General features: G+C 51.7%; 1 protein-coding gene across 15 annotated transcripts in view; it reads left to right on the top strand.

Moving 5' to 3' along the window:
• The window catches only part of NUP214 (nucleoporin 214), a 108,662-nt gene extending 82,188 nt beyond the window's left edge, over positions 1-26,474 (top strand). For 9 of the 15 annotated variants that reach the window (XM_008249052.5, XM_008249053.5, XM_008249055.5 and 6 more), the window contains 6 exons: positions 7,006-7,162; positions 14,448-14,600; positions 19,169-19,340; positions 24,437-24,576; positions 25,734-25,758; positions 26,235-26,474. In XM_008249052.5, the coding sequence (XP_008247274.2) occupies positions 7,006-7,162; positions 14,448-14,600; positions 19,169-19,340; positions 24,437-24,576; positions 25,734-25,758; positions 26,235-26,268 (681 nt within the window). In that variant the 3' untranslated portion in view covers positions 26,269-26,474. Of the gene's footprint in view, positions 1-7,005; positions 7,163-14,447; positions 14,601-19,168; positions 22,023-22,067; positions 23,111-24,436; positions 24,577-25,733; positions 25,759-26,234 lie in introns of those variants that run through there. The other 6 variants (XM_008249054.5, XM_089321500.1, XM_089321521.1 and 3 more) reach the window with 2 other exon arrangements.
• The last annotated feature ends 415 nt before the right edge of the window (positions 26,475-26,889 follow it).

Here is a 26,889-nt window from a genome sequence, read left to right on the forward strand (position 1 = left end):
AATTAAAAGCCCACAAATATTGAAGGACTCACATAAACTCCTAATTTAAGTAAAAATTGGTGTACCCTTCTTGGAAAATGGTTTGGTATCACCTTGTAAATAGTTTGGTTTCATCTAATGATTCCACTCCTAGGTTTGCTCTCTAAAGAAACTCTACCAGGATACAAGAATGTGCATAACAACATTGTTAGAACAGACTGCAATTAAAGCAACCCAAATGTTTATCAGCATTCAGATGGGGAAATGTACCAGCTAAGTATTCTCCAACTGTGAAAATTAGCAAACCACAGCTACCTGAATAACTGATAAACATGGTATTGTTTAAAGAGCGCAGAATTCATACTTACGTGGTAAATTACCACCCTCATCTTCTTCTGCCACGGAAATTACATTTGCAACTAGGGGCCAAAAATTCAAATCTAGGTTTTTTTTTTCCTGTGCTGGCCAGGGCCTGTTACGTTCGTCACCATATTCCCAGCGCTTAGGACAGTGGCTGGCACGTGGTAGACGATGCCTCTTCAGGTAATAGGGGTATCCACAGAAAACTACAGGTGAACGGCAGATTCTGGCGGAGATGGAGAGGGTGCAGAACACCTTCATGCCATTATTACACCAAGTAAAATCCAGCTGGTATAACCCCACTTTTCCGAGAGATGCTGGAATTGCCTGATGATCTGCAGCAAGCAGCTTGAATGGCTAGGAGCCTGTGGCCACGTCACGTGGGGACAGTGGGGATGGGCCCCGCCATACCTGGGCTCGGCTGGAAGCACGGGAGACGAGGTACTGGAACCATCGAATGCTCACTCCTCCGTCCGTGGTTGGCTTGGCTGTTGACTCAGACCTCAGCTGGAGTCGTCGGCTGGAACACCTCCGTGGGTCCTGTGTGTGTGGCTTGAGCTATCTCACAGGATGGTGACTGGGCTCCCCGGAGGAACGTTCCAAGGAGCAGGGAGCCAGGCAGAGCTGTCTAACCTTGCGTGACCTCTCCGCCGTCACAGATGAAGCCACACCCTCTTGATGAGGGGAAACAGCTGCCGCCTCTTGCTCTGGAAGTAGTGCCGTGGCCATCCGTGAGAGAGAGAACGTGTCACAGTGGGACTCGAGGAGCTGCAGGAAACGAGGGGAGAGTTCGTGGTGAGCACGGTGGAGCGGCGCTTCTGGGGGCAAATGTCAGGTCTTCATGTGCATAGGTGGAAGAGAGGTTGAGAAAAAGTCTAGGATGAAGAAGCAGCCGTTTGCGGCACTGAGGGCGAGCAGAATGAATAACCATAGCAGATGCAAAGATGACCAGCGGCGCTAAGTGTTGGGGAAACAGAAACCAGACACCAAGTGCCGGTGAGGTGTGGAGAGAGGATGACTCGGACGTGGCTGAGAGTGCAGAACAGTGTGCCCACTGTGGAACGCTGTTTGGTAGTTCCATAACAAGCTAAACGTAGTACTTCAGCTGTAAGACCGGCAGTGGTACTCCTGGAAGTATGCCCAAAGAGTTAAAAAAGGGACTCAAATTTACACTTGTACGTCAGTGTTACTGCAGGATTGTTCACAACAGCCGTAAGGCAAGTCAGCCCAAATGTCAGCAGGTGAACAGATGATCAGAAATATGGATACAAACCAGCATATTCGGTGGCGTATTTAGCCATCAAAAGGAATGAAGTTCTACTCATGAATAACCATGAAAAAAATATACTCAGTAAGCCAGGTACAAAAGGACAAATACTGAGTAGTTCCAATTACGTGAGTTATCTAGAATAAATAAACTTAGAGAAGCAGAAAGTTGATTAGAGGTTACTAGGGATTAGAGAAAACAGGGAACGGACTTACTGCTTAATGATTACAGAATTTCAATTTGGGGTGATGAAAAAGATTTAGGAAAAAAGTGATGATCATGCAATATTGTAGGTGGGGTTAGGGCCAGTACACTTAAGAATGGGTAAAATGGGGGCTGGCAGTATGGCACAGTGGGTTAATCCTCCGCCTATGGTGCTGGCATCCCATGTGGGCACCAGTTCTAGTCCTGGCTGCTCCACTTCCCATCCAGCTCTCTGCTATGGCCTGGGAGAGCAGTAGAGGATGGCCCAGGTCCTTGGGCCTCTCCACCCATGTGGGAAACCAGGAGGAAACTCCTGGCTCCTGGCTTCAGATCAGCGTAGCTCCGGCCATTGTGGCCATTTGGGGAGTGAACCAGTGGACAGATCTTTCTCTCTGTCTCTCCCTTTCACTGTAACTCTACTCTCAAATAAATAAAAAAAAATCTTTATTAAAAAAAAAGAATGGGTAAAATGACAATTTTATATATAACCTTAATTTTTAAATGGATAATGATATACCAAAACCATTGAGTTTTACACTTTAAATCATTGAGTTGTGTGGTATGTAATTATATCCCATTAAAGCTGTTTAAGAAAAGTCAAATTGGTGTCTGAAGGATAAGTGCAACAATATGATTGACATAAGTATCCTGTCACCCATCCCCCAGTTTTGCTAAGAAGAAAGAAGGAAAACAGAAAGAACTTACACAGTCTTGCATTATCCTGTTGCCAGGAACTGTTGAATCTAAATGTGAAACTGCAGCTTCCTGGCTCTAGGCTCAGACCTGTAAGTCATACAACCTAATGAACCCTAAGCAGAGAGTAAACCCAGTCAGTTGTGCCTGGAACTCCATTTCGGATCAACCTCCTCACTTAAGCTAGAGATGAGAGAGAGCTGTCACGCGCTAGGAAATACATGAGTGTTGGGGGCAGGCATTAAAGCACAGAGGTTAAGCTGCCACTTGGGATGCCTGCAACTCATATTGGTGAGCCAGTTTGAGTCCAGCTTCCGCTAATGAGCCTGGGAATGCAGTGGATAATGGCCCAGGTACGTGGGTCCCTGCCACCCACCTGGGACCCTAGGATGGAGTTCCTGACTCCTTGCTTTATCCTGGCCCAGTCCTGGCTGTTGTGAACATTTGGGGAATGAACCAGTGGATAGAAGATCTATTGCTTGTGTGCACCTCTCTCTCTCCGTCTCTCTCCCTGCCTTTCACATCTTTAAAGAAAAGCATTGATGTTCCAGTCAACATTGTTCTTCTACACAGAGTCCAACATAACAAAACATACACATGCAGCTAAAAACAGGGACCCACAATCGGATTTCTGAAGTCAACAAAGGTCAGCCTACAGATAATCCAGATGTTGGAACTAGAGACAGTGACTTTAAAATAACTGGTGTGCTCAAAGATTTACAGGGAGTACTGAAAGAATAGCTGAGGAGAAAATCTCAACAGCAAATGGAAGTTCCAAAAAAAGTAGAACGTTTGACCTGTATTTGAAGTTTCAACCCCAGCATCTGAAAAACATGCTAACAGAATGAAGGCTGCAGAAGCACAGTGAGCTGAGGACACGTCACTGGAAGTCATCCAGAATGAGAGATGGGAAACGGATACGGCCTTACCAGGAGTATCGGGAAGTCCAGCTTGTGTGTGATCAGAGTCCTCAGGAGAGAGAGGAGACAGAATGGGGCGAGAAGTTTAACAGCAGTGCACGTCTGACACAGTGAATACCGCAAGCATCGTTGGGAGAAAGTGAGGTGGCCTGAAGAAGTGGAAGACATTTCATGTTTGTGGATCCAAACAGTGTTTTGTTAAGGCCAAAAGTAGCGTATTGTAGGATCAGGGCTGAAGCCAGGGCCTGCCCGCATTGATTCAATCATGTGGGAGATTAGCGGGGAGAAAGAGGTGTCTATGTTCGTAGAATGTACCTTTGGTAGAGGGAGTCAGTCTTTCATAAAATGTTATAATTTCTGGCCGGCGCCGCAGCTCACTAGGCTAATCCTCCGCCTTGCGGCACCGGCACACCGGGTTCTAGTCCCAGTCGGGGCGCCGGATTCTGTCCTGGTTGCCCCTCTTCCAGGCCAGCTCTCTGCTGTGGCCAGGGAGTGCAGTGGAGGATGGCTCAAGTGCTTGGGCCCTGCACCCCATGGGAGACCAGGAGAAGTACCTGGCTCCTGCCATCGGATCAGCGCGGTGGCCAGCCGCAGCAGCCATTGGAGGGTGAACCAACGGCAAAAGGAAGACCTTTCTCTCTGTCTCTCTCTCACTGTCCACTCTGCCTGTCAAAAAAAAAAAAAAAAGGTTATAATTTCCCATTCTGTTAAATACTGTGAAGAAATGCAGCATGCTGTGTCAGTAGTAACTGGGGAATGCGGTTTAGGTTAGACAGCCAAGAAATGCTTCTCTGAGTAAGTCAAAAGTGCCTCTATATTTTGTTTCTTTGGATTAGAATCAAATAGAGACCAAATAGTGAAATTGATAAATCTGTTCAATCCATCTGTCTCGCGTGCGTGCTCGAATTACTTATTTGAAAGAGTTACAGACACATTTGGAGAGAGGGATCTTCATCCACTGGTTCACTCCCTAGATGGCCACATCAGCCAGGGCTGGGTCAGGTTGAAGCCAGGAGCAAGGGGCTTCGTCTGGGTCTCCCACGTGGGTGCAGGGGCCCAAGCATTTGGTCCATCTTCCACTGCTTTGCCCAGGCCACAGCAGGGAGCTGGATAGGAAGTAGAACAGCAGGGACACAAACCGGCGCCCTAATCTCTTATCTATAGGTTGATTCCCTTCTGTGTCTCTTCCCACTTTTAGTTTTCCTCGTAGTTCAGTTGTTGACCAAAGCTTGTCTTCTGTTTCCTGGATCTTACTGTGGACCGCTTGCCTGTGGCGCGGCTTCCTGGTCAGCTTGATTCTCAGTCCTCCGTCCTGTGATTGGTTCTGGAGGCTCCATCATGAGCACTTCTTTTGCAGTTATATTCAGTGGTAGATTTGTAAGAACAGTGGTCTTGTGGTTGTGGTTTGTGTTTTATAGGTTTATACTTGTAAATCAGTGCATGAGAGGAGAGAAGGTCCAAGGTTTGCTTCCTTCATTCTAATGAAGGGTGAGTGGTGATTGGGGTAAGAGAGGATGCGCCTGGCCGTGAATGAGCATTGTTGAAGCTGCCTGCTGGGTGCCTCGGGGTTTCTTTATACGCCTCTCTCTCCTTTTTTTGTGCATTTTGAGACTTCTCAAATTTCATTTTAAAGACTTGTCATTTATCACAATTAAAATGAGTAGAATTCTCTTAAACCCATGTACAAGGATGCAATAACTATCAATTAGCATTCGCTTCAATGAAGCAGTGAAGTGTGTTAGTCACCCACTTCTGTTTCATGGATAGCTGTTTAAAGTGAAGTGGAGCCATCTGAAACTGCTGGGTTTTTGTGGGACAAAATAGGTACATATCCGTACCTCCCAAATTCCAGCCTGGTGTGTGGAAGTCGGCTGAACTGTGAAACTTTTCTCCAGGAGTACTGTGGCGTCCTCCCTTTAAAAGGCAGCTCCAAAAGAGACGAGGCACTAGCAGATATGTTAAGGACATTTCCATAAGGCAAAGATCAGCTCGCTGTGTTCAAAGCATAGGACTCTGCTGAGGGAGGGGGGATAGATGATGATGTCGGAGAAAGAGGCAGGGGCCAGAGCGTATGTGATCTTCCAGAATTTATAAACAGCAGTGGAAATTATCTGACTGCCATTTCGAGTACTGGTCCAGGAGCTGTGTGAACTTAGGCTGTGGTGGAAGCAGAAGACTGCTGAGTTTTTGCATAGTTAGGACAAAAAGTTGGGGTTAGCACCTCAGACCAACCAGAGAGGAGAGGCGGGCACACAGTGAGGTGGGTGGGCTAGGGCGGGTTTGGAAGTGGCGCACTGGATATTTGACCTTTGTAAAGATCAAATGATTACTTCCAATGTACTTAGAAAAGTGTCTGACACATAAACACTTGATCAGTAGTTTATTGTTGTGAGAATATGAACAGCGGTCATTTTATGAGTATATTTCAGGCACTAATCTAAAGTGTTACGCTTCTGGCTTAAATTCAGTCACCATCGGAGTTGGGTAGTTTGTCACCATCCTGCAGAAGAGGCCCAGCACCACCATTCTGCCCCTTGAAGAGAACCCCTGTAAGGTTCCTCTGCCCAGCTTATTTTTTGGAAATTTATTTATTTGAAAGAGTGACAGAGATCTTCCATCTCTGGTTCACTCCCCAGATGGCCCATCAGTAGGGGCTGGGCCAGACCAAAGCCAGGAATTCCATCCAGGTCCCCCACAGGGATGGCAGGAGTTCAAGTACTTGAGCCATCTTCCACTTCTTCCCAAGTGCATTTTAGGGAGCTGAATCAGAAGTGCAGCAGACGGGTCTCTGGGGTACTGGTGTCACAGGTGGCACCACAGCAGGCTCCCGGTGACCCGTGTTCAGTAACCACCTTCTTCTAGGTTATCAGCCAGGGAAGCGTCACATGCACTAATAGGAGTGGTCTGTAGACCACGCACTGGTCGTCTGAAAGATCAGTTCCCAAACAGGGACCACAAGTGTCCTCTGCCTCGCGCAGCTTGGAGTCAGCGAGTGTCCCTAAGTTAGCAGCATCCTCCGCGCCTGAGACGTGCAGACCTGGACAGAATCCAGCTTTGCTCATGAGTTCAACAATGGGGCTAACTTGAGCTTACTTCTGCAGCACTGGGAAAGTCACTGTGAAATAAAAATGGGTGAGCTGGTAGAAAAGACCCTGTGAATCGCGCATCATCAGTTGCTGGTGAGTTCAGCCAAACACTAGAAGAATCAGAATTCATGGTGCTCGCACTAGCCTCCAAATGTTTCAAACTTCTGTCATTTGGTGGATCTCTTGTGGGGTTGATTTTCTTGCCGCTGACATTATGCCAGAGACTATAGGCAGCGAGGCAGATAAACATCAAAAGTTCCCCCCTACCACAGATCTCATTTTCAGAGAACCCTGGATGAGAAATAAGTCCCTGCCCAGAGTCCAGCTGCTTTTGTGGTTAGAGTGTCCACACCAGAACAAATCAGAGGGGTTTTGGTTTGGTTTTGTTTGCTTTTTCCCTACATAGCGGCTGTGAGCGCCTCCTGCCTGCGGATGTGGCCTGCTGTTCACCGTGACCTCTCATCCTATCTTGCTTCCTGCCCCTTTTGTTTTTCAGCAGTCATCCTCTTCCAGTGGTGGCGTATTTGGGTCTGGAAACACTGGAAGAGGGGGAGGTTTCTTCAGTGGCCTTGGAGGGAAACCCAGCCAGGATGCAGCCAACAAAAACCCATTCAGCTCAGCCAGCGGGGGCTTCGGATCCACAGCCGCCCCAAGTAAGTGGAGAAGAGTTTCCCCAGCGTCTCAGCCCCTAGTGCCGCTGTCATCCGCCTGGTGTTACGAAAGCTGCAGGGACAGATACAAAAAGGAACAAAGGCCAAGAAGGCCCGTTCAGGTACCTGCCCCAAGCAGTGGAGTCTGCTTCCGGCTTTGCCTTTTCTGGTGTTTAGTGAGATGTCCTGTAGAATCGTGGACAGCAGGGCTGCAGGGAGAGCATCTGTGTGTCAGGCGACTCCCCTGTTCTCTCCCAGGGCCCCAGTCGCTGGTCCTTAGCTGCGACTTGACTTGAATGCAAGCGGACAAGCACACGTGAGCCACTGCAGAATAAGCTGGGTGTGCTCAGAGGAGAACACAGACTTTCATCTGGACAGTACTCTTTGCATTTGCTTTAAAATTCAGCCACTATAGAAAATGCCAACCAAAAGTTGAAGCCTTGACTATGTCCTATCTCTTCAGTTTTGTTTTATTTTCATCTGAAGCTGTTTCTGCTAGCTTTGTTCTCCACCTAATTTTTTTGTTGATCTGTCTGATCATGAGTGGAAATGAAAGGGATTTGTTTATTTCAGTATATGTACACACACACACATCTCCTGCCGTTAATAAGGGCCTAGATTGGAAGTTGGGAACCTGTCATCTTCACCGTAGCATCTTTGTTCTGTGTTCAGTTGAAGCTTCTCTCATCAGTCGAGTGGTGTAAGATCTTAATGGGTCGCAAGCTTGCCTCTCATCGTGACAGACGTCTCCTTAATATTAAGGGCCGTGTAGTTAAAAACAAAACTTCTTACCTTGATTTGCTCTTCTAGATTATTTTGACGGCCTTGTCCAGTCCAGTCAGATATAAGCTTGTCAGGGGTACACCCTACTCAGCTCGTGCAATTGCATAATCAGAAATGGCTGTCACTCGGCTTTCTGACTGCCACCAGAGATGTAGAGTCCTAGAGTGAAGGGGTCTTAGAGATCAAGTCTAATAGCTTTCAAAACTATTGTTGCAGGTGACTTTTCAAGCAGAATCCCAGTAAGAGATAGCAGGTTCACCCTGCAGCACGGGTCAGGAGCCCTGAGATGCACATGGGCAGTGGCCGGCAGTCTGGCCGCAGAACCATGGCACTGGCCATGTGGGCATATTTGAAAACGTGGTCCTTCTCTGTTGCTCCTTTTGCCAGTGAGGAGACAGCTCACAGTCGTCAGGTGGTTCTCTCTGTTAAGTCACAAAGCCAAAACGTGGCACATCTAGAACTCAGCTAAATTATATTTCTTTAAAGACTTATTTATTTATTTGAAAGTCAGAGTTACACAGAGAGAAGGAGAGGAAGAGAGAGAGAGGTCTTCCATCCACTGTTTCACTCCCCAATTGGCTGCAGTGGCCCGAGCTGCACCGATCTGAAGCCAGGAGCCAGGAGCTTCTTCCAGGTCTCCCACGCGGGTGCAGGGTACCAAAGGCTTGGGCCATCTTCCACTGCTTTCCCAGGCCATAGCAGGGAGCTAGATTGGAAGTGGAGCGGCCAGGACTCGAACCGGCAGCCATATGGGATAGCAGCACTGTAGGCAGCAGCTTTACCCGCTATGCCACAGCGCCAGCCCCTCAGCTAAATTATACAAACATGTAACATGCTAGTTAGAAATTCAGGCTTATCTTGGAGGTAAATTATTACTCGTGAGGTTTTATTCCTAACCAATTTGTTAAAACTTAGTTGTATGATATACCTGTAAAAATTCCTTTTCCGGGGCCGGCGCTGTGGCCCAGTAGGTTAACACCCTGGCCTGAAGCGCCAGCATCCCATATGGGCACCAGTTCAAGACCCGGCTGCTCCACTTCCGATCCAGCTCCCTGCCAGTGCGTCTGGGAAAGCAGCAGGTGTCCTGCCACCCTGTGAGAGGCTAGGATGAAGCTCCTGGCTCCTGGCTGCCAGGTGGCCCAGCCCTGGCTGTTGCAGCCATTGGAGAGTGAACCAGTGGAGGGAAGATCTCCGTGTCTCCCTCGCCCTGTAGCTCTGCCTTTCACATCAATAAGTCTTTTTTTTTTTTTTTTTTTTTTTCCTTTTCCCCTGATTCGTCTCTAATCCTCTGGTTCGTAACCATCAGTGAACGGTCTTCTCTTAGTTGCCTGGAGCTGGTTTGCTCATCTTGCCTGAGCGCCACGTGTGTGTAGCCTGACGTAGGCTGTGCAGAGTATTCACGCCCCAGAAGTGGAAAACACTGCAGACCAGGACTCCACACCCAGCTTGGCACTAGGCAGCCCTTGGCACAACATTCTTCATTCTGATTCAAAGTAGACTGTAGCTACTGTCTTTTCCGTTTTTATTTATGCTAATATTTTGTTCATTTGAAAAACAAGGAGAAAGAGAGCTTCCATCTGCTAACTCACTCTGCAGATGTCTGCAACAACTGGGGCGGGGCCCAAGCTGGCAGCCGGAAACTGGATCTGAGTCTCCTAGGTGGGTGGCAGGCCCCAACCACTTGCTCAGTCACCTGTTGCCTCCCAGGTGCACGTTAGCAGGAAGCTGGAATCTGGAGCAAAGCGGGGACTGGCGCTCAGGCTCTCTAACGTGGATGTGAGTGTCCCAGTGACATCTAAGTCCCCTGCACCAGACACCCACCTCTCACCTCACTGTCCTTGATACCAGACACCTGCTGATCTGTTCTTCCTAAGTGCTGTCTGTTGGTTATAAACCAGCAGTTTTACATGTAGGCTCAAAGGCAGTTGAGTGAATTTGAAGGAGTAAAGACAACATTTTTAAAAACAAAAATGCAAGATTTGATGATGCAGGGGGGAGGACCTCTGGAAGCCTGAGAACAAGTGTAGGGTACGAGGGGGAGGAGCTGGGAGCCACCTGGGAAAGGGCGTTGTCCTCAGCACAGCACCAGCAGCGCTGGCGGCAGCATTTGGTGCCTGCCCGTCGCGTCTCCCCTGGCCCGTGTGCACTGGCTCCTCGGTACTTCCTCCCTCAGAAAGTCCTTCTCTGCTTCTTTGCTTTTCTCTGCTATTGTGGGGTGTGTTCCCCAGCCACCTGGGCCGCCGTGTAGTCCTTGACTCCCCTCCTGCCTCCAGTGTGCTCTGCTGTCTTCAAATTCATCCCAAATCTTAAAACCTTTTTTTTTTTTTTTTTTTTGCCATTAACCCTACTCAAAGCCCCTTGGTACTTCCCACTGACTATAGATCAAGTCCAGACCTGCTTTCTCCTGGCATTCCAGGCTCCCCGTGACATGGCCCCAGCTCACCTTGCTGGCTGTATCTCGGTTCCCCTTTCAGCCAGTGTGTCTGCTTTCCAGCCTTCAGCACACACCCCTCACCTCGCCCTGCTCCAGTGCCAGTGGCGCATGGAGGCCCACTGTCCGGCTGGACCTGCTCTTTGCGTGGGGTTGGGTGTGTAGCTATCGGTCTGTGCACTGCACCTAAGAGCCGGCGAGGCCCACGGGGACCTCTCCCTCCAGACGGCCCACGGCCCTGGGATTCCGTTGCTCTCAGAACAGGAAGCAGAAGGGAACTTACTGATCACCTGCTTTGTGCCAGATGCTCAGTGCACGTGGGCTCCTCCTTGGTCACAACTTCTAGTGGCGGCCACACTGTCTGCTGAGGAGGAAGGTGTCCCAGGCGGGCCTGTGGGCTTTAGAGATTACAGAGCTGCCAAGTGCACAGCCAGGACTCAGGTTGTGTTCCCCAAGCTCTGGGCCAGCGTGTTGCCGCTGGGATAGCCTCCCCAGCCTGGCAGTGGGTGGGCGCCTGCCTGGTGACCCCTGTGCTCCTTCTGCAGGGCCTGGAACACTCTCCCTTGTGGCTTTCTGGGCGCAGATCGAGCCAACCCGCAGTTCCTGTTGTGACATTTATGCCACAGGCTGCCTAGTCCTGCAGCTGCCCTGCTTAGCCTTGAGTAGTCATGAGAACTGTGGCAATGTGCAAGAAAGACAAGCCAGGAACACGACTGCTCCGAGTTGGCATGTTCTGTATCCAGAGGCTCAAAGCTTGGCAGGGCTGCTTCTCTCAGAGACTCTACCAAAAATAAACTGCGAGCCCCTGGGGTCATTTAAGACTCAGCATGTCCATGAGCTTCACCCAGAAGGACCTGCTGCCTCCTTCAGTCTTGTCCGCAGGACACTATGGGGTCGGCCTAGCACGTTCTTTCCATCCCAGGGTCTGAAAGCCGTGATTGTCCCCTGGACCCGGAGCGTCTTGGATAGCCTCCCCTTCTGAGTGTGTGTTAACTTCTTGTGTAGTGACTTTAGACTGCAGGGAATGGCCCTGCTGCCTGTGACTGCCGACACTGAGTTTACGTCAGACCCTGGTCTCAGGTGCTTTTGCCAACCGAAAGACCACAGAAGAGCTTGGTTGTGCCGGGGGAAGCCCAGAGAAGACGCCGCTTTGGTCAGTACTTGCCATCCCTCGTGCACGTCGTCCGCTGGCTGGTTTATGCACAGTGAGGAAGGGTCTCTGCCCCGAAACCTTGCCCTCAGCTCAGGGGCCCTCTTAGCTCATCTTCCTAAGCTGGAGACTGCCGCTTCGGATCCGTGAGGAGAGAACCGAGAGCTGTGCTGCGGGCAGAGCAGGGGGAGCAGGCGGCAGTTTGTGCCGGTTCGTTTCGGAGCACCTGGGGTAAAAGGCACGGTTCTCAACGTGCAGAGCCCTTCATGAGCCTGCACGTGGCAGTGAGGACAACTTTATTGGTGGAGTGCGAGGAGTCTGCAAAACGAAGAAAGTTTCATTTCCTACTGCTGACCTGCTTTGAGTATTTCTTTGAGTGTGAGTGAGATAGAAGGAAGAGTTGAAGGTGCAGAAAAGGGAAGTAATCTTTTCTTTTTAGTTTTAAAGATTTTTTATTTATGTGAAAGGTAGAGTTACAGAGAAAGAGCGGGAGAGACAGAGAGAGATCTCCCATCCACTGGTTCACTCCCCGCATAACTGCAACAGTTGGGACTGGGCTGGGCCAGAGCCAGGAGCTTCTTTCAGGTCTCCCATAGGGATTCAGGGACCCGATTATTTGGGCCATTCTCCACTGCTTCCTCAGGCCATTAGCCGTGAACTGGATCAGAAGTGGAGTGCCCGTATGGGACGCCCGGTATTGCAGGTGGTGGCTTGGCTGCACCACGACACCTGCCCCAGGAAAGCCATCTTCTCTGAGTCTCCTGTCTGCGCTGGGTGCTCCAGGTTCGTGTCAGCCTCCCAGCAGCCTTGCGTAGTCAGAACTGCTGCCCCGTGTTCTGTGTGAGGAGGCGGGTAGAGGGGGTAAGTCCTTGCCCAGGTCACACGGCTGTTGGGCAGCCTGACCCCGTCTGCCTGCAGGCTTTGTGCTTTATTCTGCGCCAGAGACTCCTGAGTGGTCTTGGACTCTGAGGAATTGGTCTCCCAGTATTACCCCAATAAAATCATTTTACTTCTCATTTCATGCAATTGCTCCGAGATCCAACCTCTAACCCTCAACTTGAATTTGTTTTACTGTTTGGAATTTTGCTTTGGAAGCACTAAGAAAGTCAGAAAATCGCAGCCCTCGGTTCCTGCAACACCAGGTGAAGGAGGGCCTGCGGAGCCTCCCTGTGCCCCAGCACTGCAGGTGCTCTCCGAGGAGTCCCGTGTGACCCCCGACTGCCCAGGAGAGCCTGTCGTAGGCTCCAGCAGGTGATAAACCGGCCTGCGCTACTGAAAGCGCTTTGTTCACAGCTGTCAGTCCCGACAGACGGGCCATCTGGGTGCTTGGCCAGGCTGAGAGGTCAGCTGGGATTTTACAGGGCAGTGATTATGATGGTGTGCTCTGCTGATGTGCTGCTGGTACCTAGCAATTTGAGGTAGCCACGTCCCTGAAACGAGGCCACGCGCGCTTCATGGATTGTAGATGGAGATGATTGCCTCTAGAAGTTAATCTCCTGTCGGGTGGGATTGGCCGCAGAGAAAGATGAGAGGCATGGGGACTTGACAGGCAGCTCGACTTTGACAGCGCCCTGGGGCTGCCCTCCCTCCCTCTGCCTTCACCTTCTGCGTGTGTGCCAAGTGGCTTGGGAGAGAGTGGTGTTGCGCAGACACCAGCATTTGTACTTCTTGGTGGCGTGGTCCAGTCTCCGTCTCCCACACAGCACACATTTCACTTCCTGTTTAGACCTGTGTCTTTGGACATCCGCCCCGTTCAGGATAGCTTCTCTACCTCGCTGTGGGTTCAAATCAGTTCTAATAAATCACCCTTCCAGTCATGGTGGGGAAATGTCAGTTATCCCTTCCCTTCCCCCACTCCAAAGTGAAGGGGGAAAATCCAGATATTTGTGTTATCTGAGCGATTGCTTCTGTGTGTCTGGCTTTGGTTATATATGTTTCCTGCCAGGTTTGCATTTCTTATAACAGACAAAGAGGGGAAAAACCTTCTTACTCATCTTGGTTTCTGCTAGTCCGTTTCCTTTTTTCCTTCAATTCTTGAAGCAGATTCAGTACATAGTTGAGGGAGGGAGTGACCTACTAGATAAGCATCTAAAAGGTCAAGGGCTTAATTAAACCTCTTAGAAAGAGGAAAACAGACTGGAAGTCTTGCTGGCCTCTTGACCTTCTTCAGAATGTCTCCAGCTCCCATCAGATCAGAGATAGGAGCAGCATGATTTTTTGTGTTTTAAAGATTTATTTATTTGAAAATCAGAGTTACAGAGAGAGAGGGAAACACAGAGATCTTCCATCCGCTGGTTCACTCTGCAGATGGCTGCAGCAGCCAGGGCTGGGCCAGCCTGGAGCCAGGAGCTTCCTCTGAGTCTCCCACCTGGGTGGCAGGGCCCAACCACTTGGAGCATCTTGCAAGAAACTGCATGTTTTTGTTTGGCCTGCCATTCTCTGAGCAGCGCAGGTGACAGCAGTTGTGCCTAACTTGACTGTGAAAGCAGGAAGTGCTAGAACCCATTGTGCCTGGTTTGGATTCGTTCTACCTTAATCTCCGTAGTTTGACAAAATTTGATGTCTGTGTCAAAGCCGATCATTTATGGTGAAGCCAGCTCATTTTTCAGAAGCAGGCAGTCCCTTCTGAAGCTGAGCCCTCATTTCTTCGGTGCTGGGTGGACCCAGTGCTTGTGGGAGCACGGGGTGAGTTTCCACCAAGAAGCCTCTCCTGGCTGTTGTGTGCCTATAGAATCATGCCAACAAGTCATGAGCCTGGTGCCAAAATGCTGACAGACTTGCCAGGGTGAGAGCCCGGGCCCTGGGCTGCTTTGTCAACTGTCTCCCCAGACACCCAACAGACGCTCCTTCCTTGTCTGTTCTGAGCATAAATCCGGACATTCCTCTCCCTCGACACTCCCCACACGTGTTCTTCCTCTCTGCAGATACCTCTAACCTGTTTGGAAACAGTGGGGCCAAGACGTTTGGAGGATTTGCAAGCTCATCCTTTGGCGAGCAGAAGCCTGCGGGCACCTTCAGCTCGGGAGGAGGCAGCGTAGCATCCCAAGGCTTTGGGTTTTCTACACCGAATAAAACAGGTATTCTCATACATGTTCATTATGGTGAATGTGTGCTTACGTGAGACATCTGGAAGGAGGCGGCTCTCGGTGGAGTGCTCATCTGCAGGGACTAGAACTGGAGTGTGGGTGACACTACCGTTCCTGCCCGTGCAGTCTTACATTTTGAGCTTCTGCATTCATAGCACTGGGAGGTCTCTACATGGGGAAAGCACAGACTGCATTGTGAATACTGAACAGTTGTAGACCGCCAAGGTCCGAGAACGTGGAAGAAAACGACACTAAACTCTGAGCAGGAAAGCACCTGAGTTGCACATTAGTTTGGGCACCCGTTGCCTGTGATGGCCAAGCAGATGGTTTGCTATCGTGTCTGCAGTGTTTTTCCTTCTTTCCCGGATCATTTTTTTCTTTTTATTGTCAACTAATGTATAGCAGAATGTTTTTTCATATACACGTACATGCACACATATGATATCCACAATAGCATAAACATACAGTCCAGTAAATTTCCACATTTGGAAAATACTCCTGTAGCCAAGAAGAAAGAACATGACCAATGCTAGTTTTTATCCCAGCAGAGAGAGAGAGAGAGAGCTCCCACTGCCTATTCACATCCAGAAAGCCCTCAGTGGCCCGGACCAGGCCAGAGGTGCTGCGCCCAGCAGAAGCCAGGAACTCAATCCAGGTCTCCCACTCAGGTGGCAGGACTGAAACCCGGATACTCCAGTGTGGAGCTGTGGGACATCCTGAATACTACGCCAAATGCCCACCCCCGGCACTACTTTTAAAGATAGGAGCACATTTGGAAACTGTGGGCCATTTTACACTTAAATCTTACTCATATATAATTAAAAATTTTGAAGAGCAATATGTGTTTAGATATAAAACATACACTTCATATCTGCCGGTTGCCTCTCTACCCTGTCTGTCTCTGAGACCTACAGAGGGTCCAAGGGTCCATACGCCTGCCTTTCTTAATGGAAGACTGTGTGAAAAGGACCGTGTCTGTAAAACAACAACAAAAGGTTTACTTATTTGAAAGGCAGAGTTGGAGAAGAGACACAGAGAGATCTCTATGTGCTGATTCACTCCCCCAGTGGCTGCGCTGACCAGAGCTAGGCCAGGCTGAAGCCAGGAGCTTCCTCTGGGTCTCCCATGTGGGTGTAGGAGCCCAAGGACGTGGCCCATCTTCCACTGCTTTCCCAGGCATGTTAGCAGTGAGCTGGATGGGAAGTGAACCAGAACCCACATGGGACGCAGGCACTGCAGGCTGTGGCTTTAACCCGCTGCATCACATCGCAGGCACCAAAGACTGTGTCTTTTAAGGAAGGTGGTTTGGGAGAGCTGTGTGCTGAGAAAGTAGTCCCATTCGGTGAGCGAATGGGTAGGTGACTTCCCCTCGTATGTAGGGGATACCTGGAAAGGAAGCTGACTTCCAGGAATAGGCTCCTCCTTGATGATGAGATGCGTAGGTGGCTCTGACGTAGGGGTGGGGCTGCCCCAGATGTGTACCCGGGAGCTCACCTGTTAGAACCTGGGGTGCTGTGCTGTCCAAATGCACCGCGTGCTGCACCTCAGACTGCGACTTGTGCTTTGGTCTTTGGTTTCACGTCTGTTGTACGCTCCCTGGGATCAACTGGAAATGGGCATCAGAGCCTTATTTTACCACCACCCCCCACCCCCCACACATCCAGTGACCAGTTTAGAAATGAAAGGGTCTCAGAGCTTTCAGCCCTCCTTACAGAGGCGAATGTGAAGATTCAACTGAGAAACTCTAGTCCATTAGTCATCAAGACCTGTTGTCTAGTTATTTTATTTTTTACAAGTCCAAAGACTTTACTTTGTCTCTTCTGTTTTTCTTCTGTGGGTTCCTTATCGTGGGATCATGTCTCAGTAGGTTTGAGAATCTGACCCTGTCGTTTTCTTCAGTCGTACAGAAAATGTATCCTCCCATCTCACTGTTTGCCCAAGGAGGCACCTAGATTGAGAAAGCTGCCTTGCAGATGTGGGGAATGGTGAGCCTGCTGCCGAAGCAGCACAGGAGGCTTGCTGTCTGCACAGCCGGCATTGGCTGTCCAGCCCTGAGCAGCAGGCAGCCCTGCTTTAAATAGAGGCGGTAGCCTTCCTGTGCGGGCCGTGCCATTGCCAGGGCCTTAGGATTATCCCCTCTTAATTTAAGAAGGATTTCAGGTTGATGGTTTAGATGGGTCTTTGAAAAAATGTCCAGAGTGTTGCTCCCCTCAGTAAAATTGTATTAGAGAGTAATCTGCTGGAGGTGGCTGAGGAGAGGAGGAAGGTGGGCTGAGCTGCCAGCGTGCGTTGGTGACGCGGAGGGCGGCAGCGGTGCGTGCCCGAGGAGATGCGAGGTGACTTTCCGTCACGGATTTCGTTCCAGTCCCAGCTTCACCGCCTGCCAGCTGTCTGCACTAGACAAGTGACCAGGCCGTGAGCTGGGTTTCCCTCCCTGTGCAATAAAGATCCCAGGCTAATTGGGATCACACCTGGCACACAGTGGGCCTCAGTAAAACAGGAAGTTTATGATTGGTGGGTTTTCGTAAACTTTTTTTTTTTTTTTTTTTTTTTTTGGCAGGCAGAGTTAGAGAGAGACAGAGAGAAAGGTCTTCCTTCCTTTGGTTCACCCCCCAAAATGGCCGCTACAGCCGGTGTGCTACACCCGATCCAAAGCCAGGAGCCAAGTGCTTCCTCCTGGTCTCCCATGGGGTGCAGGGCCCAAGCACTTGGGCCATCCTCCACTGCCTTCCCAGGCCACAGCAGAGAGCTGGACTGGAAGAGGAGCAACTGGGACTAGAACCCAGGGTGCCGGTGCCTCAGGCGGAGGATTAGCCTAGTGAGCCGCGGGGCCGGCCTTTAGTCAACTTCTGATTCTTCTGGAGGAGAAATACCAGCAGGGCAGCAGCGGATAAAATCCAGCCCCTCCTAGCAGCAGGAGTGAGTTGCCTGTCCCCAGAAGTAAGCCCAGGCTGTTCATTCTCTGCTGTTTGAGTTGGCTGTGACCCAGGGCATGGTTTTAGGGCACTTTGTGTGTTTAGCCTCCTGCTGTCCCCTGTCCAGTTTACCTTCTGTATCATTGTGACTTCTCGTTTTTCACTCACCTTCCACCAAGAAGTCTGAACAATACCGAGTAGAGGCACTAGATGAAGCCCTGCGTGTCCAGGAAGAAAGTGTAACTAGATCCGTGGCTGGTGGTGAATTATTCAACTGCGAGGGCTTTTTAGCACTTTTTTTTTCCAGTCTGTTATATTTGTAATCAACAGTCTCCAATATCATGGCTGGAATTTCACTCAAGGTTTTAAAATGCAGAGTGTTTACCTCAAGGTGAGTGTTAGCAAAAGCTGTTCATGGTAGACGAGCATGTGGTTGACAAAGGAAACATTCACTGAGGGCTTCAGCCGGGAGCTCTTTGTCCCTCACACGTGGTCTTTCGGGTAGCAAAAGCTTACGGTGTGGTGATGTTTATAATGAGACCAGATTCATCCTTCTAACACCAGGGTCACCTCCTGAAAGGGGAGAATAATGTCCCTGCCTCCTCTGGCTCTCGTGTCCTTGGGTGTTACTTGGCCTCTGTGACTCCGTTTGCGTGCTCCGCTCATTTTAGAAGTGCCTGCTCCCCGGGGAGGTCGTCCCCGAGTGCACTCCTCCCGTTCAGTTCCACCTGCACTCACTGAGTGTCTGCTCTACGAGGGTGAGTTCTCAGTGTCGTGGAGATTTCGGAGCCCTGTCATGGAGCACCAGGAGTAACCCGGGGCAGACGTTCTGTCTTCCCGCCACGTCCGTGACCTGCCCCTTTTCTGTGGTCACCTGCGTACGCGCCGCCTCCGGCCAGCTCGTGGCCATCGAGCAGTAATAGCAGCAGCTTGTGGAAGGAGTGTGGACGCAGGCTGTCCTCACAGGTGACAGATGACTGTATTGGAGCCACACAGCAGCCTTCTTCCGAAGGAGGGGGAGCCGCACCAGACTGCGGAAGGAAAGCAGTTTTTACAGATTCTTCGTGCTGAGAGGGAAGGATGCTGGTGAAAGCCGTGTGTGGCCACCAGGCTGTAAATAAATAAAAGGTTCCTGGCTGGGTGCCCACGTGGGCATCTCTGTCCCCGCTGTGACCCAGTTCACAGGTTGTCCCAGAGAAGGGCTTTGGGGCCTCTAGTCTTATAGTTTGGGTTTCCTTGAAGCCAGGTCCCTTCCCTGTACATGCTGATAAGTAATAAAATCTGTCATCTTTCCGCAGCTGGGGAGGGACGGGAGCTTTAAGGGTGGTCTTCATCGAGAAGTCCCAAGCAGGTGGGGGTGGGAGAGGACCCGACAGCCCCCAGGGGGTCCTCCATGGTGGTCTGCTCAGAGTCTGGGGGAGCTCTCCCTGAGTGGACCCCAGGTTCCTCTGCTAGAAGGTGAAGGGGGCGGTTTGGTTGGGCTTTGTGTTTCGGTGTGGTCTGTGGGGTAATGCCGTCCACTGTGGTTCTTTGTGTTGGAATGTCTAACCTGTTTTCCCTTCTTCTTTTGATTCGCTCTCTCACTTCTCCATGTCTTCCTGTCTCCTTCTCTCTTCTATTTCTGTTTGCCTCTGTTTTGCTCAGGTGGCTTCGGTGCTGCTCCAGTGTTTGGCAGCCCTCCTACTTTTGGGGGATCCCCTGGGTTTGGAGGGGTGCCAGCATTCGGTTCAGCCCCAGCCTTTACAAGCCCTCTGGGCTCGACGGGAGGCAAAGTGTTCGGAGAGGGTACTGCAGCTGCCAGCGCGGGAGGATTCGGGTAAGCCCCCTGGGGAACCCCCGAGGGGGACCCACCAGGCTCAGGACTTCGTTCTGAGGAAACAAGTTTATCTTCTCCCAACTCCTGACCGAGAGCCAAAGGCTCCTCTCCCAGTCGGCACACCAGTCTCTGGAGGACTCCGGTTCCCTTCTAGGGGAAGGCCCGTTACTTTCAGGCCAGGTTCTGTTGGATGTGCAAGAGGGTAGGAGGCTGTCAGCTGTGTTGCCCGCCGCTGGACCGGACCGGCCAGCAGAGGCCCTGCCCTCTCAGTGGGGCTGAAGGAAGGGAAGAGCTCTGTCTCGGCAGCTTCCTGGCCAAAGGTGGCCTCTGCTCCTTGGCTCCCAGCCGTGGGGGTGACGCCAGGAGGGACCTCCAGCTGCATCCATGGGGCGAAGAGCAGCGTAGGTGTGGAAGCAGCAGGCTCAGCAAGTCCTCTAGTCCCCATTCATCCACAGGTCTTGTCTTACAGAAGTGCTGGGTTCATGCTTAAGGAAGCTCAGGCTTTTGTAAATAAAACTGATTTTTTTATTGTGGCAAAAGATAGATAATATAAAATTTACCATCCTGACCATGCACTAAAATCTTTACTTATTTATTTATTAATTTATTAAATATTCATTTATTTATTTGAAAGGCAGAGTTACAGAGAGACAGAGGGAGAGAGAGACAGGTCTTGCATCCACTGGTTCACTCCCCAAGTAGCCACAAGGGCTAGAGCTGGGCCAATCCAAAGCCAGGAGCTTGGAGCTTCTTCCAGATCTCCCACGCGGGTGCTGGGGCCCGAGGACTAGGGCCATCTTCTACTGGTTTCCCAGGCCATAGCAGAGAGCTGGGTCAGAAGTAGAGCAGCCAGGACTTGAACTGGTGCCCTTATGGAATGTCGGCACTGGCTCTACCCACTACTCCCCAGCGCCGGCCCCTACTACTACTTTATTTATTGAAAGAGAGAGACTCCATCTTCAGGTTCACTTTCCAAATGCCCAACAACTGGTCTGAGTGAGTCTGAAGCCTGGAGCCCAGAACTCATTCCAGGACACCCAGATCAGTGGCATCGCCTGCTGTCTGCCGCGGTGCTCGTTAGCAGGAAGCTGGGGTCAAGCAGAGCTGAGACTTGAGCCCGGGCACTGCAGTATGGCATGCAGGTCACCCAGTGGCATCCGAACCACTGCACCAAAGCCCACCCCTTTCCTAACCTTTTTTTTTTTTTTTTTTTTTTAGATTTATTTATTTATTTGAAAGGGTTACACAGAAAGAGAAGAGAGAGAGAGAGGTCTTCCATCCACTGGTTCACTCCCCAGTTGGCCGCAACGGCCGGAGCCACGCCAATCCAAATCCAGGAACCAGGAGCCTCCTCCGGGTCTTCCCAAGTGGGTCAGGAGCCCAAGGACTTGGGCCATCTTCTGTTTCCCCAGGCCACAACAGAGAGCTGGATTGGAAGTGGAGCAGCCGGGACTCAAACCCACACCCATATGGGATGCCTACACTGTAGGCAGCGGCTTTACCTGCTTCGCCACAGCGCCGGCCCCTTCCTAACCACTTTTTAAGTTTGCAGTTGAGAAGAAGTATTTTCAGGGGCTGGCGCTGTGGCACGGCAGGTTAGGCTGCTGCCTGCAGTGCTGCCATCCCACATGGGCGCCAGTTCAAGACCCGGCTGCTCCTCTCGCAGTCCAGCTCTCTGCTGTGGCCTGGGAAAGCCTGTGGTGCACCCACGCTAGAGACCCAGATGGAGCTCCCGGCTCCCAGCTCAGGCCTGGCCCAGCCTCGGTCGTTGCAGCCGCCTGGGGAGTGGGCCAGTGGATGAAAGATCAATCTTCCCATCTCTCTGTGTAACTCCACAGTTAGGAAGGCTCTCTTCCCGTGAGTTTTCTATGTTAGACCCATCGTCCTTGACCAGGCGATACCTCGTGTCCCCACTCCACTCGAGGCTCCCCGTGTGGGCCTTGCGTCCCACAGTCAGGCACAGTCACAGGCCTGGACACTGACAGGAGACCTCCACGTGGAGAGTGGAGAGTCACAGCGACCACTCCAGTCCTCAACGCCGCGCTTGCTGCCTTGGGGTTCACTTTATTTTAAGGGCTCCAGAATTCCAGTCTGATTACCAAAACCCCAAGAGAAAAATAGCTTTGGCCACACCGCCAAGTGCCAGTAAAACAACTGTGATGACTGCAGTGTCCCCTCCGCAGGTATTCACACCTGAGATTCTGTAGGCTTCCGACTCTCAGTGCTGGGCTCAGACAGGGAAAGCTGAAGACCTGGGCTTTCTGGGGAATAGCAGGGAACCTGAGATGCTGGCCGGAAGCTAGCATCTTTATCTTTTGTTGTCTTTTTTTTTTTTTTTTTTTTTTTAAAGATTTATTTATTTGAAAGTCAGAGTTATACAGAGAGAGAAGGAGAGGCAGAGAGAGAGAGAGGGCTTCTATCCACTGTTCACTCCCAAATGACCACAACAGCCAGAGCTGAGCTAATCCAAAGCCAGGAGCCAGGAACTTCCTCCGGGTCTCCCACGCGGGTGCAGGGGCCCAAGCACTTGGGCCATCTTCTACTGCTTTCCCAGGCCATAGCAGAGAGCTGGATAGGAAGTGGAGCAGCCAGGTCTCAAGCCGGCACCCATATGGGATGCTGGCACTGCAGGCGGTGGAAGTAAACAGTGATGTTATTCATACCCCGTGCTCCTTGGAAGAGGCTCAGAAGTTCTCAGGAAGGTGAGCAAGATGCGGAGACCTGGAGGCCAGCCTGACCCAGGCTTCATGGCAGCTCTTGACCAACCCGAGCTCTGCAGTGAGGGCCCAGCACCCAGCTCTGCACAGCTGTGGGAGATTCGGGTTGACTGGGAATCTTGAGGTTTTACTTGTTTATTTCAAACCAGCTGTTTCCTTTACTGTTAGGAAGGTATCATATTCTTCCCGGAGTGGCTCTGCCATGTGCGTCCTGACTGACTGCTCTAGAGCGAGGCTCACAGCACCAGCTCCGATACTAAATCTCCACCAGAGCCGTTACCCATTTCAGACCCCTGGCCTTGAGCCCATCTCTGACCCTGGCCAGCATCTGAGAGGATGACACTGTTGCTGACAGGCCCAGCTAGAGAGGTGCAGACAGAGGTCTTCCATCTCCTGGTTCACTCCCCAAATGGCCGCAACAGCTGGAGCTGAGCTGATCTGAAGCCAGGAGCTTCTTCTGGGTCTCCCACGTGGGTACAGAGGCTCAAGGACTTGGGCCATCCTCCACTGCTTTCTCAGGCACATTAGCAGGGAACTGGATCAGAAGTGGAGCAGCCAAGACACGAACCGGTGCCCATATGATATGCCGGCCAACAGGCCAGCGCTGCACACCAGGGCTTTAACCTGCTGCACCACAGCGCCAGCCCCTAATTTATATATTTGATGGGGTTGGCTTTGTGGTCTAACAGGTCAAGCTGCCAGCTGCAGTGCCAGCATTCCATGTGACTGCTGGTTCAAGACTTGGCTTCTTGGGGCCGGCGCCATGGCTCACTTGGTTAATCCTTGGCCTGCAGCATCGGCATCCCATATGGGCACCGGGTTCTAGTCCCAGTTGCTCCTCTTCCAGTCCAGCTCTCTGCTGTGGCCCGGGAGGGTAGTGGAGGATGGCCCAAGTGCTTGGGCCCTCACCCGTATGGGAGACCAGGGGGAGGCACCTGGCTCCTGGCTCTGGATCGGCGCAGCGCCGGTTGTAGCGGCCATTTGAGGGGTGAGCCAGTGGAAGGAGGACCTTTCTCTCTGTCTATAACTCTACCTGTTTAAAAAAAAAAGAAAAAGGTCATGATGGCTATTGGGTCCGTGGCCAAAATATACGTCTTGGCTTCTCTTCTAATCCAGCTCCCTGCTAATGGTCTGGGAAAGCAGTGGAAAATGGCCCAAGCGCTTGGGTACATGGACCTACGTGGGAGACCTGGAGGAAGCTTCTAGCTCCTGACTTTGGTCTGGCCAGCCCTGGCTATTGCTGCCATTTGGGGTGTGAACCAGCAGATGAAAGCTCGCTCGCTCGCTCTCTCTCCCTCCCTCTTTCCCTCTCTGTCTCCCTCTCTCCCCCATTCTTTCTGTAACTCTGCCTTTCAAATGAATAAAATATTTCTTTTAAAAAAAAAAGATTTATTTTTGAAAGGCAGAGAGAAAGATCTTCCATCCACTGACTTTCTCCCCCAGAAGGCCATCTCTCCCCAGATCTGGCCATGAAGGCGCCATCCTGGTTTCTCACATGGGTAGCAGAGGCCTAAACACTTGGACCGTCCTCCACTGCCTTCAGGCGCATTAGCAGAGCAGCTGTAAGTCACGCTAGCACCGCTTACACAGCTGTCAGCGTTGCAAGCAGTGGCTTGACCTGTTGCAGCCCCAGCCCCGGCCCCAGCCCTGGCCATCTCTGTCTTACTGTTAGAAGTAGAAGAAGAAGGAAAGGGGAGCATTTTGGGGGCTGGACTTGTGCCCAGGATCTCAGAGCACTGATCTGTTTCCCTCACCGAGTTACCCCAAGACCCCCGAGGCTCTCCCCTGCTCGCCAGATACCCCTGTAAACTGTTCAAGGGTTAGATGATACGTCACTCAGCGTCGTTTGCTGGACCAGATCAGGAGAACAAACCCCCGAGTGAGGTTGCCCAGGGAATGCCCCGAATGGAAGCTGTTTGTCCAGTGTTTTTTGTAGCACTTACTGATTCAGGAAACAAACACAAAATTCTGAAGTAAATGAGTTGGAAACTGCAAACAAAAAGGAAGTAGGATGACAGTCTGTGGGAAAGACCCTTTGCCTCATCGCACCTGACCCCGTGAGGAGCCGACAGGTGAACGAGGGAAGGGGGTCACCAGTAAGTGAGAGGCTGACATTGAGGATTGGGAGACGGAGGTGCCAGGTGGTCATCGAATCAGCACTGGCTGATTGCATTCCTGTCGATTTTCTTCCCAAAGCCCAGATAGAGGTTTCCTCGAGGCTGTAGCCCGATTTTTCTGACGTGCTGCTAGCACACACCATGCTGTCACCTCCAGTCCTGGTTGGCAGGGGCCTGAGGCTTGGGCTGATGGGCCGCGGCTTGTGGGGGGCAGTGAGCAAGAGGCCACGCCAACCAGGGTCTGTTTGTCCCTGGAACCCAGGTTTGGGAGCAGCAGCAACACGACGTCCTTCGGGACCCTCGCGAGTCAGAACGCTCCCACTTTTGGATCCCTGTCCCAACAGACTTCCGGTTTTGGGACCCAGAGTGGTGGATTCTCTGGTTTTGGATCGGGCACAGGAGGTAGGTGGGCCGCACATTTTTCCCTCACAGGTACAGTGATCTTCCTGCCTTTCCTCTGATGAATGCCGTCTCCCCCAAAGAAATGGGTGTTTTCACCCGACTGTTCGTTTTAGTATTTGAGAAACTAAAAGTGGTTGAAAAACAACATGTTCTCTTTGGGTTTGTTTTTGTTTTTTTTTTTTTTTTTTTGGACAGGCAGAGTTAGAGAGAGACAGAGAGAAAGGTCTTCCTTCTGTTGGTTCACTCCCCAAATGGCCGCTACGGCCAGCGCACCGCGCTGATCCGAAGTCAGGAGCCAGACGCTTCTCCTGGTTTCCCATGCGAGTGCAGGGCCCAAGTACTTGGTGCCTCCCGGGCCACAGCAGAGAACTGGCCTGGAAGAGGAGTGACCGGGACAGAATCCGGCGCCCCAACCAGGACTAGAACCCGGTGTGCCGGCGCCACAGGCGGAGGATTAGCCTAGTGAGCTGCGGTGCCAGCCTCTCTCTGGGTTTTAATTAGACTCATACCATTGTCTGTTTCTTACCAAATAAAGAAATTACTGACTCGATTTTCTCTCACGGTTTGAGAACTCCAAATAGTAACAGTCTTACTAGACCTTGGTTTTAAATCCAGACCAGCAGACCCAAGTAACAGGACGCAGAGGCTTCCTGGAAGTCTCCAGGCTCCAGAGCGGAGCGTGTGTGTTCTGTTTGGTCCTTGCTGCAGGGTCAGGGCACGGAAGCTCCACACCGTTACTCTTCTGCCCGGTGGTGCCGATGGCTGCCTGCAGCGGCAGAGCCAGCCCGGGAACCCTTGGGCCTTGCCTCCCTGGCCCTCCTAACAAAAAGAGAACACGTGGGTGGAAGAAAGAGACACACCCACATTGTTCTACGGAAGTGGATGTGTGTGGTACAGGATCCCCTAGTGAGAGACCCTCTGCCGCCAGCCAGGGGTGGGGCCGAGCAGGAGACCTTAAAACCAAGAGGAGGCTCTTACCGGGGGAGGCTGCCCTGCTTCCGGGTGGAGCTGAGCCTCTGGTAGGGGCACTGGAATGGAGGGGCTGTGCCTGTCCGGGAGGGAAAGGGCAAGATTTCCCACCGGAGACAGGGAAGACCAGGGCCACCACGGCTTTCACGTGTACCTGTGCCTAACTGCGCCACTGTCGTCTCTTTCAGGATTCAGCTTTGGGTCCTCTAACTCGTAAGTATCCGTCTGCGTTTTTGCGTGTGAGTTTGATTGAGAGCCTCAGTGAGGAAGGCAGAGTGTGTGGGGTGAGAGGTACTGACGTGCTCGTTGGTGCTGTGTTTGTGCATTGCTGTTTCCGTTTTTCCTGTTTTAAAACTTTGCCCTGGAGGCGGGAGGTGTTCGGCTGCAGGTCTAGGTCTGTGGACTCGTTGGTCTCTGTAGGAACAAGCAGGAGGTAGCAGGCCTCACCGTCTCAGGGCCCACGGCTGAGAGCGGAGCATTGCGTTGCTTAGTTTTTTGTCGGTGTCTCCACAGCTCCCTGCTGACCACCGGCACCAGGCCCGCCCCGGTCCTGTGCTCTGACCCTCACTCTGTGTCTCCGGGTAGTTCGGCAGCCGTGGCGCCCAGAGTCCCGACCTCAGCAGTGGCAGCTGCCTGATGGGGTACGGGAGCAGGAGCTGATGCCGCCTCTCTCCTGGTCTTCCTTGCAGGTCTGTCCAGGGCTTTGGTGGCTGGAGAAGCTAAGTGGGTGTCGGCGTCCTTTCGGTTCCCGTGGCCACCCGCGTTCTCGGCTGCTCTTCACCGAGAGGCGCTGCAGCGGGCTGGGAAAGCGTGGCAACACGCACACCTGCAGGGACAGCAGACACCAACGCTGGGAGACCGCCTGTTTTTTATGTTTCGTGTTGGGTCCCCACCCCCACCCCCGCCATTAAACTGTTGCTGTTTCCAAACAGAATGTCTGGATTTTTTCAGATCACACCGAGGAGAGAAGTTTGCCCGTTTCTCTGGCTGAGAAACAGCGCAGCCTCTCAGCAAGCCGTGTGGTCAGGGTGACGTCGGCCGTGACTCCCAGCCCTGCGCTCACACGGACGGAGAGCCCTCCGTGCAGAGAGGAGGAGGGGTGCTGGCGGGGCGGGGCTGCCCCGTGAGGCTCTGACTGGGGTCCAGCACATGTCTCTTTGCCAGAGGGTCCACTCTGTGCGTGGGTGGAGGCATGGAAACACGTCACAGGAGTCACTTGAATCTCCGAGGTGGTGGTAGGGCCGGGCGGTATGGTCACTGCGTGGCAGCGTGGCTTACAACTGAGCTGTGACGGCACAGCCCCCACCCACATCTTCAACTCTAGATTCCTGCAGCTGCTTCTGC

This window comes from Oryctolagus cuniculus, chromosome 1 (assembly GCF_051225735.1).
Source record: "Oryctolagus cuniculus isolate XC-2025 breed Fujian yellow rabbit chromosome 1, ASM5122573v1, whole genome shotgun sequence".
NCBI lineage: Eukaryota > Metazoa > Chordata > Mammalia > Lagomorpha > Leporidae > Oryctolagus > Oryctolagus cuniculus.